This window comes from Marmota monax, unplaced genomic scaffold, assembly GCF_021218885.2.
Source record: "Marmota monax isolate L192 unplaced genomic scaffold, Marmota_monax_Labrador192_F-V1.1 WCK01_AAM20220418_F8-fsc00020, whole genome shotgun sequence".
Classification (NCBI taxonomy): domain Eukaryota; kingdom Metazoa; phylum Chordata; class Mammalia; order Rodentia; family Sciuridae; genus Marmota; species Marmota monax.
Window position 1 is genome coordinate 14,804,318 of NW_026692912.1, and position 17,973 is coordinate 14,822,290.

At 41.5% G+C, this 17,973-nt stretch overlaps 1 protein-coding gene across 10 annotated transcripts in view; it reads right to left on the reverse strand.

The window, feature by feature from the left end:
* Positions 1-10,397: 10,397 nt before the first annotated feature.
* Ggta1 (glycoprotein alpha-galactosyltransferase 1 (inactive)) overlaps positions 10,398-17,973 on the reverse strand; it is a 62,652-nt gene continuing 55,076 nt past the window's right edge. For all 10 annotated transcript variants that reach the window (XM_058581684.1, XM_058581680.1, XM_058581683.1 and 7 more), the window contains 2 exons: positions 16,401-16,538; positions 10,398-12,932 (listed from right to left, as the gene is read on the reverse strand). In XM_058581684.1, coding sequence (XP_058437667.1) covers positions 12,239-12,932; positions 16,401-16,538 — 832 coding nt within the window. In that variant the 3' untranslated portion in view covers positions 10,398-12,238. The remainder of the gene's footprint in view (positions 12,933-16,400; positions 16,539-17,973) is intronic.

A 17,973-nucleotide genomic window follows, 5' to 3' on the forward strand; every position in this document is an offset into this window, starting at 1 on the left:
GCCCAATGAGCATCACCGCAGAGGAGCCAATCAGCTGGTTGCTGGGGCTGCGGTGAGCCAATCAGCTGGAAGTTTGCTGGGGCCGCTGTGAGCCAATCAGCTGGAAGTTTGCTGGGGCCGCTTTGGCTGTGGCTCTCAACATCTCCCCCTCTCTGTTTAATTAAACAACAAGCATGTGGCTTAGGGACTGTGCCTGTCTTAAGTTGTCCAATACTACATATGGTCCTTACCCGTCATCGGATGAGCTGACCTCAAGGCGTCAGCCTCCTGTCTTAGGTTGGTACCATTGCAATTGGATCTTACCCATCATTGACTACCGGTCCAGCATACAGCCACACCTGTAGATAGGCCTTTGTACCAGTGGGGGGGGTGAGGTTCTTTGCCTCACCTCTGTTGGCCCCCAAATTTTAGCTGAACGACCATCATAAGCAGAAGGGAGGAGGATACACCAAGCCAATTGACGGCTCCTTTTGGAAAAATTGTACCACCGATGACACCATCAGCAAAAATACCCCGGCACTACCACAAGTCGCTGCACCAACAGATAGTTCATAATGCATACAAGTGATACATAGTTGATGCAAGTTCTGCAAGCAGTTCAGTGATAGCTATTGAAGAAGCTGTAGTTTGGTTTTATCTTTGTCTTCACCGGCACTGGGATGAAGATAAGAATTCTGGCAATAATGGTTAAAGAAAATATTACGTAACATTCCAGCAGGCACTAAAAGAAAACAATTTTCTGAGCAATTTACATTATCCTGAACAGAATTATTAAATATAATGAAAAGGAAAGGTGAAAGTAAACAAATAGATCTGTTAACCTCCTTTTTTGTTCACATATTAAAACAATCCTCAACAGCTGTTTACCCAATTTAAATTAAACCATTTAAATCATGTGAATAAGAAAAAAATATTTGGATCCATTTTTTCATGAGCGCTCGTCATATATGATATATGGACATATGCACATACAAACATACAACACAAAACACAAGTGTGCACACATAATATAATTCATACAACACATAACATAATAGTAAAGGCCTTATAACTCTTTACAGGTGAAATCTCCATTGCAATGTTTAAAAACTCTATAGTCAAAAATAGAACTGATCAGCAAAACATTAACCTAGGTCTGTATGAGCTCAAAAAACAAAATAGAACTTTATGATTTGGGAAAGGGCAACAATAAAATAGATATTGAAAAAAAAATCCTGGTTTCATTAGCCTCCAGGTGTGGGAGAACCACTGTCACAGATGTAAGGATAGCCAAACTGGAGTTCTGGATATTAGCTGTTATGGATTTGAGCCAAATCATCTTCTTTTTGGTCTGTAGAAATCGCTTTAGTTAATCTCTCTGGAATCCAAATTGGCTGCTGTTCTCCCTGTGGAAACACACAAACAGACCTCCGACTCCAGACAATCACTGGGTCAGGACCTTTCCATTGTCCTGTTAGAATATCCTTCCAAAGTACCTTGGGCTTATGTACATTTTTTGGACACATATGCCTTTCCGCAGCACTAAGCCCTGATGAATCCAAATTTTAAAAGTTTAGAGTAAAAAGGGTTATTTTAAGTTTACCTTTGGGGGATATATACCCCTTCCCAATTTCCTCTTTTTGCTTTAATAAGTACATTTTAATAGTTTGATGAGCTCTTTCAACTGTGCCTTGTCCCTGTGGATTGTATGGGATTCCTGTTATATGAGTAATGCCAAATGATGAGCAAAATTGTTTAAAAGAGGAAGAAGTTATCTGTTTTTAACTGTTTTGGAACACCCACAGTGGCAAAATTTTGTAAGCAATGAGCTATAATATCCTTAATTTTTTCTCCAGTATGAAGGGAGCCCATCAAAAATCCGGAAGAAGTATCAACTGTAACATGCAAATATTTTAATTTTCCAAATTCTGGCAAGTGTGTGACGTCCATCTGCCAAATATGGTTAGGTATCATTCCTCTAGGATTGACTCCAAGATTAACTTGTGGTAAAAAGGTCACACAATTTTGACATTGTTTTATTATTTGTCTAGCTTGTTCCTTAGTTATTTTAAAACGCTTTTGTAAAGTATTAGCATTGACATGGAACTTTTTATGAAAATTTGTAGCTTCTTCTAGTGTAGAGAAAATATGTATGTCATGTGTAGTTTTATCTGCTAAATCATTGCCCAAACTAAGGGTTCCAGGCAATCCTGTATGTGCCTTGATATGTCCTATAAAGAATGGATCTTTTCTGTCCCAGATTAGACTTTGTATAGTGGAAAACAAAGAGAAAACAGTAGAGGAAGGGGAAATCCTACCGGCATCTTCAAGGGATACTATAACATTAACTATATACTGACTATCGGAAAATAAATTAAATACAGAATCTTTAAACATCACAAAAGCTTGTAATACTGTATTAAACTCTACCTTTTGAGCTGATTGTTTGGGTACTAACAATGTAAAAGTTTGATCAGGTGTAACTACTGCTGCTGTACCATTATTTGACCCATCAGTGAATATATTTGGAGCATTCATGATGGGTGTTTTTCTTGTCATTTTTGGAAAAATGACAGGATGCGATGACCAAAAAGGTAACAAGGATTAGATGGTAAGTGGTTATCAAATGAAACATTAGATTTGCACATGATTATTGCCCAAGTATTTATCTCATTAGCTAACTCATCAATTTGATCCATTGTATATGGAGTAATAATTTTATTGGGAAAAATTCCAAACACTCCCTTTGCTGCTTTTATTCCTTTGAGTATTAATTGTCCTACAGCCTCAGGATACCTAGTAAGAATAGTGTTAGGAGAATAAGATAAATGTATCCATAATAATGGACCTTCTTGCCAAAATAATCCTGTAGGAATATTTTTTGTTGGTAGTACAATAAATAATAAAGGCAAACTTATATCAATTCTATCCAAATGCATATTTTCCATATATGTTTCAATGATTTTTAATGTCTTTCTTGCTTCAGGCGTTAACATGCGGGGTGAATTTGGATCTGATGGACATTTTAGGATATCAAATAAAGGTCCCAACTCTCCTGTTGGTATGCCTAGATAAGGCCTTATCCAATTTATGTCTCCTAATAACTTTTGAAAGTCGTTAAGTGATTTGAGTTGATCTACTCGTATTTGAATTTTTGGTGGATGGACCATGGTTGAGGATAATAGAACTCCTAAATAATTAATTGGAAAATTTAATTGTACTTTATCTATTGCTATCTCTAGATTATAATTTTTTAATAAGTTTGTAAGTGTGGCATAACATTCTAGCAATGTGTTTTTATCTTTGTGTGCTAATAATACATCATCCATATAGTGAAATATTTAGTTCAGGATTTTGATTTCTAAGTGGCTGGATTACTTTGTTAACATAAATTTGACACATAGTTGGACTGTTAGCCATCCCTTGAGGGAGTACTTTCCATTCATATCTCTGATCAGGACCTTCATGATTCAGTGCAGGGATAGTAAATGCAAAACGTGGACTATCCTCAGGATGAATTGGAATTGAAAAAAACCATTCTTTAATATCTATAACTAAAACATACCAGGTTTTTGGCAAAGCAGACATTTGGGGAATCCCCGATTGAGCAGGTCCCATAATAACCATTTCATTATTAATGGCTCTTAAATCTTGCAGTAATCTCCATTTACCAGATTTCTTTTTGATGACAAAAATGGGAGTATTGTGGGGAGATACAGAAGGTTGTATATGTCCCTCCACTAATTGTTGTTTGACCAGGTCATGGGCTATTTGTATCTTTTCTTTAGTCAGGGGCCACTGAGGAACCCATACTGGTCTTTCTGATTTCCAAGTAATTTTTATTGTCTCAGTGACCCCTCCTGAAAACCCAATCCATGTCTATTTATTCCTTGATCTATTTGTATTGGTACTGCTATACCTTGCTCTTGTTCTCCTAATCTTTTTCCTTTCCTAAAACCTTGTCTAGCCATAATAGTGGGCACATTTGAATTGATGTTATTTGTTAATGTTAGTCCTAATTGGTCTAGGACATCTCGTCCCCATAAATTTATAGGAAGATGATCCCATACATATGGCTGTATAGTTCCCTTACATCTTTCAGGATCCTTCCAATCTAATACCATCGCACTTCTATGGGGATTGGTCACCACTCCTAGGCCTCGAAGCGTTTGAGTGGCTTGTTGTAATGGCCAATGTTTTGGCCATTCTTGATGAGAGATGATGCTAAGGTCTGCACCTGTATCCAGTAGCCCATTAAATTCATGTCCTTGAATATTTAGTTTTAGCATGGGGCGAGAATCTAAATTTAAAGAAAGCATAGCCCAATCTACACCTGTGGAGCCTAATCCCCTGGAACCTCTTTCTACAGTACGACTGGAAAATTTATCATGTAGGCTGGGTATTATTAATAACTGTGCTATTCTATCTCCTGGTGAAATTACTGATATACCCTTTGGAGAACTGGCTATAATTTTTATTTCACCTTCATAATCGGGATCAATTACCCCAGGACTTATCATAAGTCCTTTTAGAGTAGAAGAACTGTGTCCCAATAATAAGCCTACTGTTCCTTGGGGAAGAGGCCCTTTTACCCCTGTGGGAATGATTTGAACTCCCATCTCTGGAGTTAGTACTGTTCTGGCGGAGGCACAGATGTCCAATCCTGCACTTCCTCTGGTTTGTCTAGTGAGGGATCTAATGGATAATGTGTCCTGGGCACTACCCTGATGGTATTGCTGGGTTCCTCCAGTGCCCCATATATTCGTGGTCGTGGGCCCTGGAGCATTGGGCCCTGCTGGCAGCCGGAAGTGTGCTGGGGCCACCTGTCCGTTTTTTGGCAATGGAGCCTGATGCCTTTCTCCACGATATCGTGGGTAAACACCTGGTCCTTGTCTGTTTTTTGATAACGGAGTACCCTCTATGGTGGTTTGAGAACGGCATTCATTAGCCCAATGTCTTCCTCTACAGCATCGTGAGCAAATACCCCTTTGATACCTAGTATTGTTAAACCCTTCTTCTATGGGGTAATTCCTTTTAAAATGTCCTGTTTGTTCACAATTGCAGCATGTTTTTGGCCTGGCATCTAAAGCCTGTTGTACTGCAGCTGCCAAGACTTGCCCTTGTTCATTAATATCTCTACATAATTTAATATATGTGTTTAAATCTTCATGTTTCCATGGTCTAATGACCTCTCTGCACCAACAATTTGCTTGCTCATAAGCCAGTTGTTTTATTAATGGTATTGCTTGTTCTGTATCCCCAAAAACTCTGGTAGCTGTTTGAATAAGCGTATCTACAATTTCAGCGTAAGGTTCATTAGCTCCTTGTATTACCTTAGATAATTGACCTTGTAAACCTCCATGTCCTTGTAAAGTCTTCCATGCCCTAACCGCATCTACAGCAATTTGTGAGTATATGGCAGGATCATATGCAATTTGTTTGTGCTGACCCTCATAAGGTCACTTTCCTAACAACATATCTAGATTTCTCTGAGGATAACCGGCTGCTGCATTTTGCCTAGCCGTCTCTGTGCAAAATTCCTCATTGGCAACCTTCTATAACAGGTATTGTCCTCCATTTAGCACAGCTTTACACATACTAGTCCAATCTGCTGGCGTCATGCTCAAATTGGTAATGGATTCGACCATGTTTACAGTGAAGGGTGCTTGAAGACCATAGGCCTCTTTTAGCTGCTTCACTGTTTTGAAATCTAAAACATGGTGAATTCACTGTCCTCCTGCCTGCTCAAATACAGAGCATGCTAATCTTTGAGGTCCTGTCTCAGGATCCCATCTATCAACTACGGGGGTTGGGGGGCCTCCCAGTATATGGAGGCGGAGCTATTGGTTGGACACTTACGCCCTCTGGTGATAGTACGGTGTTAGTAGCAGCCTCCTGTTGTAACTTTTTCCCTGATAGTCCTTCCTCCTTTAAATTTTCTTCCTCTAACTCGAGAGACCTTCTCTTTTGCTTGATCTAACATGTTTTCTACCATAGTCTGAACCTCTAACAATTTACTTAACACTCTTTCGGTTTGTTTTTTACTAATTTCTAATCTACTATAAAGATAATGCAACCCAACAAGATAACACAAAACAAAACTGAAACAGAATGAAACAAAAACGGAACAAAATATCGTTGTATCAATTTTCCTATTTTTCTTGAAATGTATTTTCGTGGTCTATCTTTATCTCTTCCTTAGGGTGGAACAACTTCAAACCCTGAGCCAACCACTTTTCCCAGTTTGCCTGAAAAAGTTCTAGGGACAGGCAACTTAAAAATAAAATAAATCAAAACAAGAACACATTGTTTTTTAAAATGGTCACCCATTCTCTCGCTCTTCCTCAGGGGCGAGCAATTTCACTTACCCCCAAGCTTCAGGCGTTCCCCGTCTGGGCCACCAAATGCCGCAGTCTGGCTGGGCACAATTCAGGAGCCACTTATCAAGCAAGATGAATTTTATTTTTAGAACACACACGCTGCACCACAGGAGCTCTTCAGGAATTCCCTCAGAGCCCAACTGCCACCTCAGGCACTCCCTGTGAGCACCTCCCCCAATCTCTTCCCACTCTTGAGGCCGATTGGTTGGGTCATGTGGGCGGAGCCAAAAGAGTCCCCCATTGAGCAGCTCTGTGTTCTGAAAGGGCGGGGAAACAGCCCAATGAGCATCACCGCAGAGGAGCCAATCAGCTGGTTGCTGGGGCCACGGTGAGCCAATCAGCTGGAAGTTTGCTGGGGCCGCTGTGAGCCAATCAGCTGGAAGTTTGCTGGGGCTGCTTCGGCTGTGGCTCTCAACACATTTGTCTGTTGACTCTTAGGCTAGTTCCATACTTGGCTATCTTGATTTGGGCTGCTATAAACATTGGTATGCATGTATCACAACAGAATGCTGATTTTAGTTCTTTTAGATAAATGCCAAAAAATGAGATGGCTGGGTCATAAGATGGTTCCAATCTTAGTCTTTTGAGGGATCCCCACACTGCTTTCCAAAGTGGATGTGGTAATTTGCAGTCCCATCAACAATGTATAAGTATCCTTATCCCCCACATCCTCACCTTAGCTGTGAATTTTAATGGAAGAAAAGGAGGTGAGCTAGAGACTCTTGATGCCTACCAAAGGACTGTCCCCAGGGTATGGAGAGGCAGGTATTATTACATGTATTGGCTCCCCAGTGTTTCTTAATGAAATCTAGGAGAACTTAATGCCAGGGTTTCTTGACCTTGGTACCAATGACACTTTGATTCTTTGTTGTGGGGGCTGTCTTCTGCATTATAAGTTGTTCAGCAGTGTTCCTTGTTTATACCACTAGATGCCCATAGCACTCCTCCAACCAATTGTGACAACCAAAAATGCCTCCAGACATTGCCATTGCCAAATGTCCCAAGGGGCTGGAAGGGAAATGATTCCTAGTTGACAACCACTGTTCTATGCTGATGAAGCAAATGTAACTCCTGCAACTCCTGGTCCCCATATGTGCACCACAGGAGGAAATCTTCCAGATGCCACATAGAAAACCATCCACATTTTTAATAACAATTGATAATCAAAATTAAAAATTAAAGAAAAACATTTCTTATGAGGCATGATGCCATCATCCACTTGTTTATTAAATGACCTCATTGTTTAAGCACTGCCTCTGAGCTAGGTGACTTAATAGGTCCTGGGGTTGATGCAATGACAGATGACAGTCCTGCCTTTAAGGAACTAACAATCTGAGAGTGATTCAATGAGAATATTTTCATTAACAGGTGAGAGAAAGGCCAATTCCAACTGGCTTAAACAATAGTGGGTCTTTACTGGTTGCACACTTGAAAAAGCCCACAGGCAGTGCAGATGTGAAGGTTGAATCTGGCCAAGGTTGTCCCCGAGAGTGGGTTCCCTAGCTTCCCTGCTCTTCCTTCTCTATTGTCAGTCCCTCATAGGGCAGCTCCCAGTTCACATGCTTCCTCATTTCTAACAAAAGACTTAAAATTCACTTTGTTGGGCTCATTTAGGTCACCTGGCAACCCCTGAATTAGTCATTGTCACCAGGGGAATGTAAAGTGCCAATGGATGTAGCCTAGATCACTTACTCCAATTGTGGCACCTGTTTCCATAGAAATCGCAGGGATTCCCTAAAGGACACCAGACTGCAGGGTGACTGTGTCTCCAGCCAGCCAGAGCCCTTACATGGTCTTTGCTTCTTTTCACACAGCCTCTTCCAGGTGATCTCACCAGTCCCAAAGCCCTAGCACCATTTTTGTAGATTTCTATGAAAGTCTTATGACAACTTTCTGTGCTTCACTCCTGCTGCTTCTCTCATTCCATCCACTCTTCACAGTGATCCCTTCTCTTCTTTCAAACCTCAGTTCAGACTCAGCACCTCTGGGGCTACACCTCTCTGACACCCTTTCTTCCTCCATACTTTCCTAGTCCAGTATATATTTACATCACATACCTTGCTCAGGTTTCAAGTTTCCTTGTCTCCAACTATAGACTTAACACCCTGACTTTGAAAAGTTTTTAGGTTTTCTGCTCAATTCTTTATAATGCCCAACAACAACAACAAAACAAAAACAGAATTTTTGATAGTGATTCATTTGGTGTCCCCAAATTTCAAAAATAAGGTGGTTAAAGCGTATGCGTAAGAGACAGTGAGGAAGGTAGTCTACAGATGTCAAAAGACCACAGGATCTAGAGTCAGCAGTCCTGGGTTTAAATCCTAGCTCTGCACCTTTTCAGATCTGAGACTTAGACACCAATCAATCCCCACTTAGCCCTATTATCTCTCCTGAAAATTTATACAGAGCGTGTTACACATTCTGTGACTTTTCATGCCTGAGTATGCCTTTTTTATTCATTTACATAGGGCATGTTTGATAAAACAGTACACTTAATAAATGTTTGTATCTAAAAGTATTGCCAGAGCTGAGGTTCCCACATAGTGACTTTGGCTAGGAGAGATCCAAATGTGTCATTCCAAGGACAAAGAAAATATCTTCATGCCCTCCCAGCTGCATGTAGTTCCACAGTTGAGGTGGAGTGGAAGAAGGTATTGAAGCCAAATTTAAAATTAGGTAGTCAGTGTAGTTAGGTAAATCGAGTCTAATATCGAGTGAAATCTAAAATGGAGGCCATGTTGAGAATGAATTTCCGGAAAAGTTGAGCAACTCTCCTGGAATGTTAATGAAGTCCAGGAAACAGCCCCCAACAGATTTGAAGATAGCCCATCCCAAAAAAATGTTAATGAACAGCAAACTTGAAGATGCTGACTCGGAAGTGCCCAGATTACTTCTTTGGCCCACCTGTGTCCCACCCCTCAAGCCTTCCCACCTACATTCCATCACGGAAAACTATAAAATGGAGAGCAACCGCACTTCCACGGATTCGACCTCTTGGGTCCCCTTCTTCCTCCGGGAGAAGTCTTTTCTGCTGTCCTTTAATAAACTTCTATTTTCTACTCTAAACTTGCCTCGGCGTGCTTCTCTGGTGTTATACTTCAACATTGGGGAAGCAAGGACTCCTCAGAGTCAACAGCCGTAACAGTATGATGGTCCCATCCACCCACCCTGATTCCTGATGAGGCAGTCTTAGGCAATGCCATAGAGTAACAGCCCAGTGCAAGCATGTGGTGCTTACATAGCTCTTTATACACAATATAAAGATAAGAATAACAAACTTTTTTTTTTACATGATGCAGTTTAACTTATTTAATGCATTTGGAGCAGGTTTAAGGCCTAGGAAGATATCTAGCTTTTAAGATATTCTTATGACCAAAAATACCCTTTATAAGATTCTTTTACAAGTTGTATTTACACTGATCTGAAACATGGACCTGTGTATTTATTGTGTCAACACACTGTGACCTTGTGAGCTTCTTGGTTGAAATTTCAGCTCAGTCACTTACTAACTGGGTGGCTTAACTTTTCTGAATCTGATTTTTCTCATTTATATAATCGACTAATTCTCTACAATGAAGAAATCATACCTTGTGCATCTCACTATATCAGCCTGGCCACCTTATTTTTCGTATTACAAATACATTTACCCAGACTCGCTAGAAAGCCATCCTTTCCCCCTTGGCCAGCTGTGTTCCCCAGAGGTCAGAACTAATAACTCCCAAATATAGTTCTAGGATTGTTTTCTTCCTCTGCCCTGGTGCCCCACCGTGAGCCTCAGGGTCAAGCCTCTGCCCAATGGTCTTTCCACTGGCAATTAATTATCTCAGTACATCACTTTGAAAAGCTCAATATAAGCATTTGTTATTTTTAAAAGTTGGGGCTGGATCTGCAGCCTGTTCTTTGTATTATCTTTGTAATGCAACACACATTTTCAGAAAGGTGTGAGGGCTTTTCAGAGTCTAAGAACCTAAAGTTCTACATTTGACCATTCTGAACATCTTTGGGAGAAGATGCATAATCCATGACCAGACCAGAATATACTGAGAAAATAATTTATTCAATTATAAATCAGAAATTTGATTAAAAAGTGTTTAAGCATTATCATTAATTAGATCTTGAATTTGTCCATTGAGGATATAAATTTAAGTGAATTTAAATAAAAAAAAAATTCCCTCAAAATCCCTTGACCCCTTTTCTCTAAACTTTCAGGACAGATTACTTCTTTGGTTCAGGATTTAAATCATTAAACTCTCCCTACTCTAGACTGGTTCCAACATATCTTGAATAAAAGAGAAGCAAGATTCTTAACTAATGTGCGGTCTCCATTTTCTTTTTTAAAGCCCACTAATTCAGGATTTTTGGTATTTGTTGGAATGTATTTTTTCGTAACAATTGAAGGCACAGTGAAATAGTAGAGAAAATGTAGGTTTCATTTCATCAAAGAGGTCCCTTTTGCTGTTTATCAAGCCAAGCAATGGCTCTTCAAATAAATTGCTTAAAAATAGAAATGAATGATCCAAACAGGAACAAAAGCAAAATATAAATATATGTGCATATGTAAATATGGCCTACCAACTTCCTTTACATTGATTTGCTTTAACTTACAATGTGTAGGATGTCACCACTTCTCCTAGAGAAGGGTACTGATGCTCAGCTCTTTAGTCATGATGACTGGACCTCCCATAGCTATTCCCTCATGCTTTCGTTATAAAATCAGTTAACCATTTTGTAAAATACATCTGGTTGTTACACTTCCACAGTGCATATGGAACAGGGGAAAGTGAGGGGTCACTCAACAGGAGGACTTTTCTCCAGTCCACTCCTTGATGTCATCCCTCCAAGTTAGGATGTGATAGGCTGAGGAACCCTGAGATTTAGAACAGGTGCTTGGACCAGATAGTGGCAGATCGTCCTCTGATGAGCCCTGGTCCCCATAGGCCTCTTCAGTCCATTGTGTGCCTTTCCCTTCTCTGAGTCCATCCACTTCCCCTCACCAAGGTGCTGAAGATACAAGTCTGGTAGGCCAAATATGACTTTGAGAAACACAAGAAGCACCTTCCATTCAGCTCTTTGGGTTTGAGGAGGCTGAATGCCTCCTGTTTGGTGCCTGCATCTTCAGAGTAATTTAAGTGCCAAGGTCATGCCCTGTGTCCCTCTAGAGCGGCATGGCCCCACAGTGGTTAGCCCCTCTCTTTGCTATTTCATGGCAAACTCATTGTTGAGGCTTTGTTTCGTGTAAAAGCTGAGCCCACTGCCTCATCAGATTCCCTGGGACTCTGAACATGCACCACAGTGATATTCATTGGGAATCTCCTCCACTCTTTTCCATGGAAGCCAAACAGCATCCTGATGAGAAAAAATATGGATTACAAATGGCCCAAGGCAATCAGCTTTGAGGCCTTTGAGGATTGCCAAGGTAGGCAGTGTCCTTACTAGGGTTCTTCGGCTACAAATAAACTCTAAGCTGCTTTAGACACATCAAAACCAGGAAGACATTGGAATCAAGGGGACAGACACCCCTCCACACACAACTTATCTTGTTGCCAAACACTTGCCTTAGCACACTATTCTTCAGTACATTATCTGACACACATAGAATGTTCTGGCTTTTCTTTGCCTATGGCAAACTCTTTTTGATTTAGTTAATAATATTTTCCCTAAACCCAGAAGAGAAGGAGTTACTGGGAATTTACATCTGATTACCATAGATTAATTCTCCCATATTACAAGGCTCAAAGTACAAGGAGGAATAGTATGTGTCTGCCATGTTGGTGTTTTGTTAGTATTTTTTTTTAAGTTAACATTAAGTGTTATTTTTCTGAGGAACTAGCCAGAATAATACTCTCTCAAATTCAGAAACCTATTGGCCCAATTTGAAATCAGACATTATTCCTAACCAAATTATACTCTTTCTGCTGCCAAGATATCTTGACAGCTTTAATATCTGGAGGTAAGCCTATATGATAATCCCAGCAGAATTCTGGGGATAAGATTTTAGTAGGTTTGTTGTGAAGGAAATACTTGTTTAGATGGCTTTCATCATGCCACTGAGCTTCAATGTGATTTTTCTTGTCCTGGAGGATTCCCTTAAAGCACTCCTGGGTGAGGTTGAGAACCTGAATGGGTGTTCCTCCAAAAATGGCTGCATGGTAATAAAAATCCCCCTCTCCAAATGGAATATATGCTGCTGACTCACTCCGCCTCTCATAGGTAAATTCATCAGGATCTGCTTTGTACCACCAGGCCTGTAGCTGAGCCACTAACTGGCCCAGAGTCTCTACACCAAAATTATCTTGGAAGACCTGGTCCACATCCATGCAGAAGAGGTAATCAACCTCATGCTGGATGTGGGTTAAGATGTGCTCCCCAATAGTCTTCATGCGCATCATGCTGATGTCCTGCCATCTCTTCTCAGGCTTGATCTCAAACACTTTGAAGGAACGCAGACGACCCAACTCTATCAAAGGCATCCTGGAGAGATCATCTATCATGATGTAAAATATGACTTTATGGCCAACCATGAAGAACCTATCAGCAGATACTATGAACTCCTTCAAGTAACGCTCAAGGTATCTGAAACAAAGAGGAAAGGATGAATTTAATCTTTGAATTGTTTCAGGAGACCACATGCCACTATGATCCAATTATCTACATTTTACATTTAGAAGGGAATGATGTCTCCCCACATAGATGTATATTATCATGTAAAGGGACATCTGATAGTGTAACATTTCTGGCTACTTGCCATCTTCAGTCACTCAGTATGGGGGGAAGTGGAATGACTTATCTGATTGTCAATTTTGGAAGAGCAATTAGGCATGCACAGCCCTGTCCTCTTGCTCTTCTGGAAGCTAGGCAGTCTGAAAGAGCATGTGTTCTCAGTTGCTCTGCCCTGCAGTAGGCTTAGTGGTATGGGTTCTAGTCAAGGCCGGTTGTTTCTAATGCTGCAGGTGCCAGTTTTTCTAATTCTTCAGTCTTGTTTATCAACTGGTTCAGACTTTGCGCAGTCCAAGGGGGTGGTGCTAATTCTTGAACCTCCTTCAAAAACCCCCAACTACACCTCAGTATTACTACTGCCAGATCAGATGCAAAGGCGATATGACCCTTGGGTCCACTGGGGATGCATTAACCCGATCACGGCACCATCTCTTCTACCTCTGTGTTTGGTTAAGCCTAGCCAACTGCACTGTCTCACCCTCTTCTGTGATACACAGAATGAAGTATGGAATGTGGATCTCCTTCAATGTCCCACAGCCATCTTGTTGGTCATCCAAAACACCAATCCACTGTCTAGACACCACCATCATAAAATCTACCCAATGTTAAGCAAACAACCTCTAATTTTACCTTATTTTAACTATGTTTTCTCTTAAAAAATAATTGACTTTACTTTTTAGAGCAAGTTTGGGTTCAGAGCAAAATTTAATTGAAAGTATTGAGAGTTCCCATATACCCCCTACCTGCACACATACAGCCTGCCCCACTATGGACATCCTTGCACCAAAGTAGTAGGATGAACCTACACTGATACATCCTCACAACCTCTGATTGTTTATCTGTCTCCATAGTTTTGCCTTTTCCTGAATGTCATAGAGTTAGAAGTTACATTATGTAACCATTTCTGACTGGCTTCTTTCACTTAGTCATAAGACATTCCTCCATGTCTTTTCATGGCTTGAGAGCTCATTTCTTTTTAGCACTGAATAACAAATATCCTACTGTCTGGATGTACCACCATATACTTTACCGTTTATCTATAAGAAGATAACTTGGTTGCTTCAAAGTTTTAGCAATTTAAATAAAGCTCCTAAAAATATCAGTATGCAGTGTGTGTATGTGTTTGTGTGTGGATGTGTACATAATTTTCAAATCACTTGGAGCAGAGTCACTAGCTCATATGGTAATAGTATATTAACTGCTGAACTTTCTTCCAAGGTGGCTGTACCAGTTTTGCTACAGACTGTCTTATGAAGCTATGCTCTGGAGCTTATAGGGAAGAAGAAAGTCGAATGGCTTAATACAACTCATCCAAACTTAAAACTCAGCCCTGGTGAATATGGACTGAATTTAATCTACCAATCACACTACTAGCCAGTCATGATGTTTGGAAGTAACAGTGACTGGCACCTGGCACTTTTCTTTTTTGGGCTGCTTGGATTTCCCTTCTTTGTACCAAAATAAATTTTATTATTGGTGCTTTTATTCTTGGCATCTGGAAACCCAGGGATTTTTAGTATTGATTCTTTAAATGTAGAGCATGTGTCTGAGCAATACAAAGGGGGACTTTGACATGGCTCTGAGGCTGGTGGCCAGGACATTCTTCCTTATAATGGAATTTTAAGAAAAATCTATTGTACCCCCAAAGCTTGGGAAACAATACCAGGGTGAGCAGGGGAGTCACTGTGAGGTTTAAGATTGCTTAGAGATTAAAGCACTGCAGTTGGCTCCATACATCGTTATTTGAAAAGAAACCAAACTTCACACCTCCTAAAAGTCCAAATCTGCTTCTTGTGGGGATTTATTGCTGCTAGTACAAACAGCCCTCTCTTGCCTGGCAGACATAGTGCTTTTGCCAGAAAGTGTGGTTTATGGTTTGTTTTGAAACGTTGCAATTGGAAGGTTGAAGCCATTGTGGGGCAAGGGGCAATGTTCTATTCTTTTTGGGAACGCCAGGATCAAATCAATCTACAATGTGTTTGGCTTTTGCTCTTTTGTGCCAAATAATTAGGTGAGTTAAGCATTGGCTTCTGTCCCATAATACAGATCGTCTGTTAAAAATGTTAAAATTCCATAATCACCCTTCTCTAGCAGAGACACCCTTAGGCTGCTGGGATTGGCACATTCAGCAACATTAGAACTTGAGTAGTATTGTTCATAACAGTGATTGCAGTGTCTGCTGGGCTTTGGGCTGGGGAAGTTTGTCTTTGGAGAACTGTCAGATCTTTACAGATTTCTCTTTGAGGCCCTACCTTGACAGTGCTCAAGCTCCAGTCAGCTGAACTTTCAATTCTTATTGTACAAGGCTGGGGGATCAATTTACCATGTGACTTTTTCTAGAAGGTACAGACGGAAAGGCCCAGAAGGCAGAAAAAAACAGGAAAATTGAACTTTCAGTTTTATTTTAGAAAAAAATATTTTAATTCTCAAAAAGGGTAAAAGAGGCCAGGCATGGTGGCTCATGCCTATAATCCCAGTGGGTTGGGAGACTGAGGCAGGAGGATTTCAAGTTCGAAGCCAGTCTCAGCAACTTAGCAAGGCCCTAAACAACTCAGTGAGATCCCGTCTCTAAATAAAATACATAATAGGGCTGGGGATGTGGCTCAGGGGTTGAGTGCCCCAGAGTTCAATCCCTAGTACAAAAGAAAAAAAATTGGTAAAATAGATTATATTTTTAAACTAATATTTTAGCTACAAATTTCAAGTGAGAATGACTACAATTTTTCCTCATCAGGTGTTTTGAACAAGGAAATGGAAGCTGGAACCAGAATCTATCCAACCTCAGAAATAGGAAGTTCTGACCAGTCAGGTCTCCCAGGGCCAAATCCTCCAGGATGATCAGGTGGAAGGCACCTAAGGAATCCATGGGTGGTCAGCCATGCTCCTGCATGGAAAATCACGGTGTGTAGCTCCTGTGTATCTAGAACTTGCTGTAAATCCCTCTGTCCTTGGTCCTGCCCCTTAGAGAAGGAGAAGAAAGATGTAGGTTTAGGCCATCTAGCAGCTGGCACTTTTGAAATTTCCAAAGGAAGCCGTGGAGATTGCAAAGGAGGTGGCTGCAGGTGTGCTGTTGACTCTGGGTTTGGGGGGGTGTTGCAGACATTTTTTTCCTGCAACCAGAGACATTCTCCCTGAGGCAGGAACAGGGGGCTCACCTGCTATTGTTTTGTTCTCAGTTTTAGGGGCCTTAGCAGAAAGAAGACTGAAACAGTCTCACATAATTCAGAGAAATCCTAAACAACCTTCATGAAGCCATGGGTCCCCTCATAACCATTTTGATAGTAGACCAAGAAAGTCAAGGACAATTTTGTCTATAATACCTACTTTCCAACAGCAAAAACCGTCAGCCCCACAGTGATTTTCTGTTTGGCATAATAATTTTCCAGGACGGCTCTGTTGTAAGTGCCTTCCCATACAACCGGTGCCTTCCATTCTGTCACTGTCAAAACCTCTGGGCGTTTCCTGGTGATAAAACACACAGTCACATGAGTCAGAATAGTTTCACTAAGGCAGGACAGACTGTCCAAGGGAAAAAAAAAAAAAAAGGGATGACCATGATCTTCAGCAATTGTCCCTGAGTCCCCAAGCATTTGAATGGGAGGTGTGACATCTGCAGGGGCAGCCTCTGTCCCAGGTGCCTCCGGGGGCTGTCCTTGGAGGCCTTATAGGATCTTGCCTATACATCCCTGCTCTCTTTGTTCTCCTTCTACTTCTAAATCAATCCCTTTCCCTTTTCCCCAGCTGCTGAGCTGTCAGTGTCATCTTTGAGTTGTTATTTATCCCTGTTGGTGCCATCTGAGTCTAAGAAGACCCTAACCCTTGATCGAGTGGGATGAGAAAGTGACGCTAAAGCTGAGAAAAAAGGTTGTTTCAATTTGGCTTTGGCCAAAAAGGGATTTCTGGGTAGAAACCTGGTTATTGGCCAAAAAGGGTCCAGACTAAGGGGATTCTGTTACTATTTATTTTACAGACAAGGAGACAGCAGCATCCAGAAAGAAAAGGACTTGACAGCTTCCCAACATGGCCAAGGCCAGGGCATGGCTCTGGCAAAGGCTCTCTCCTTAGACCATATCGCCTCTTCACTAGGAACATCAAGGGGGCCAGAGGGAGATGTGTTTTCTGCACTCAGAAAGCTTGAAAGGGGGACTGAGGATATAGCTCAGCTGGTAGAGTGCTTGCCTGGCATGCATAAGGCCCTGGGTTCAATCCTCAGCACCATCAAAAAAAAAAAAAAAAAAGCTTGAAAGGGACTTGGTAAAGCCAATGCAGACACAGAAAGTGACAAAGTATGATACTGAAGGAAAAGTGCAGAAAGGGCAGAGCAGGAGAGGACCTTGCCCCGTGGCAGGGCTAGAGCTCCAGGTAGTAGGGGCGGCAGAGGCTAATATTATAACTACAAATTTCAAGTGAGAATGACCTGTTAGCTGTTAGCTGACACCTGTTAGCTCACGAGGCAGCTGCAGTTCCTCTCAGGAAGAGGAAACTGGCACACAGTTGCTTAGATGCAACTCCAGTGTGGGCTCAGTCCCTGCTTGACATTTGCTTCTGCTTCACTTGGGGAGCATTTCAGCGAACCGGAGAAGGTGGCAAGCAGTTGGGACAAAGTCCTGCTGGTCCTAGCCTGCTGCGCTGCTGAGGCTGTTGGAAGAGACTGACAGGAACATCCCCTGCTCCTTGCAGTGTTAGGCAGGGCGTTCACTCAACTGCACCTACCTACAGCCAGCCTGATGGGCAAGGCTAGGTTACCCCTGCCTCACCCAAGTCTCAGAGGGGCAGAGGAGCCTCCGAAGATTCTCCCCCGTGCCTCCTGTCCCTGTCACAAGCTCTGCACTCTCTAACTCTTCTGCTGACTGCCCTCCCACCCAGCCTATGTCTGCCTCTGGGCCGACATAGCTGG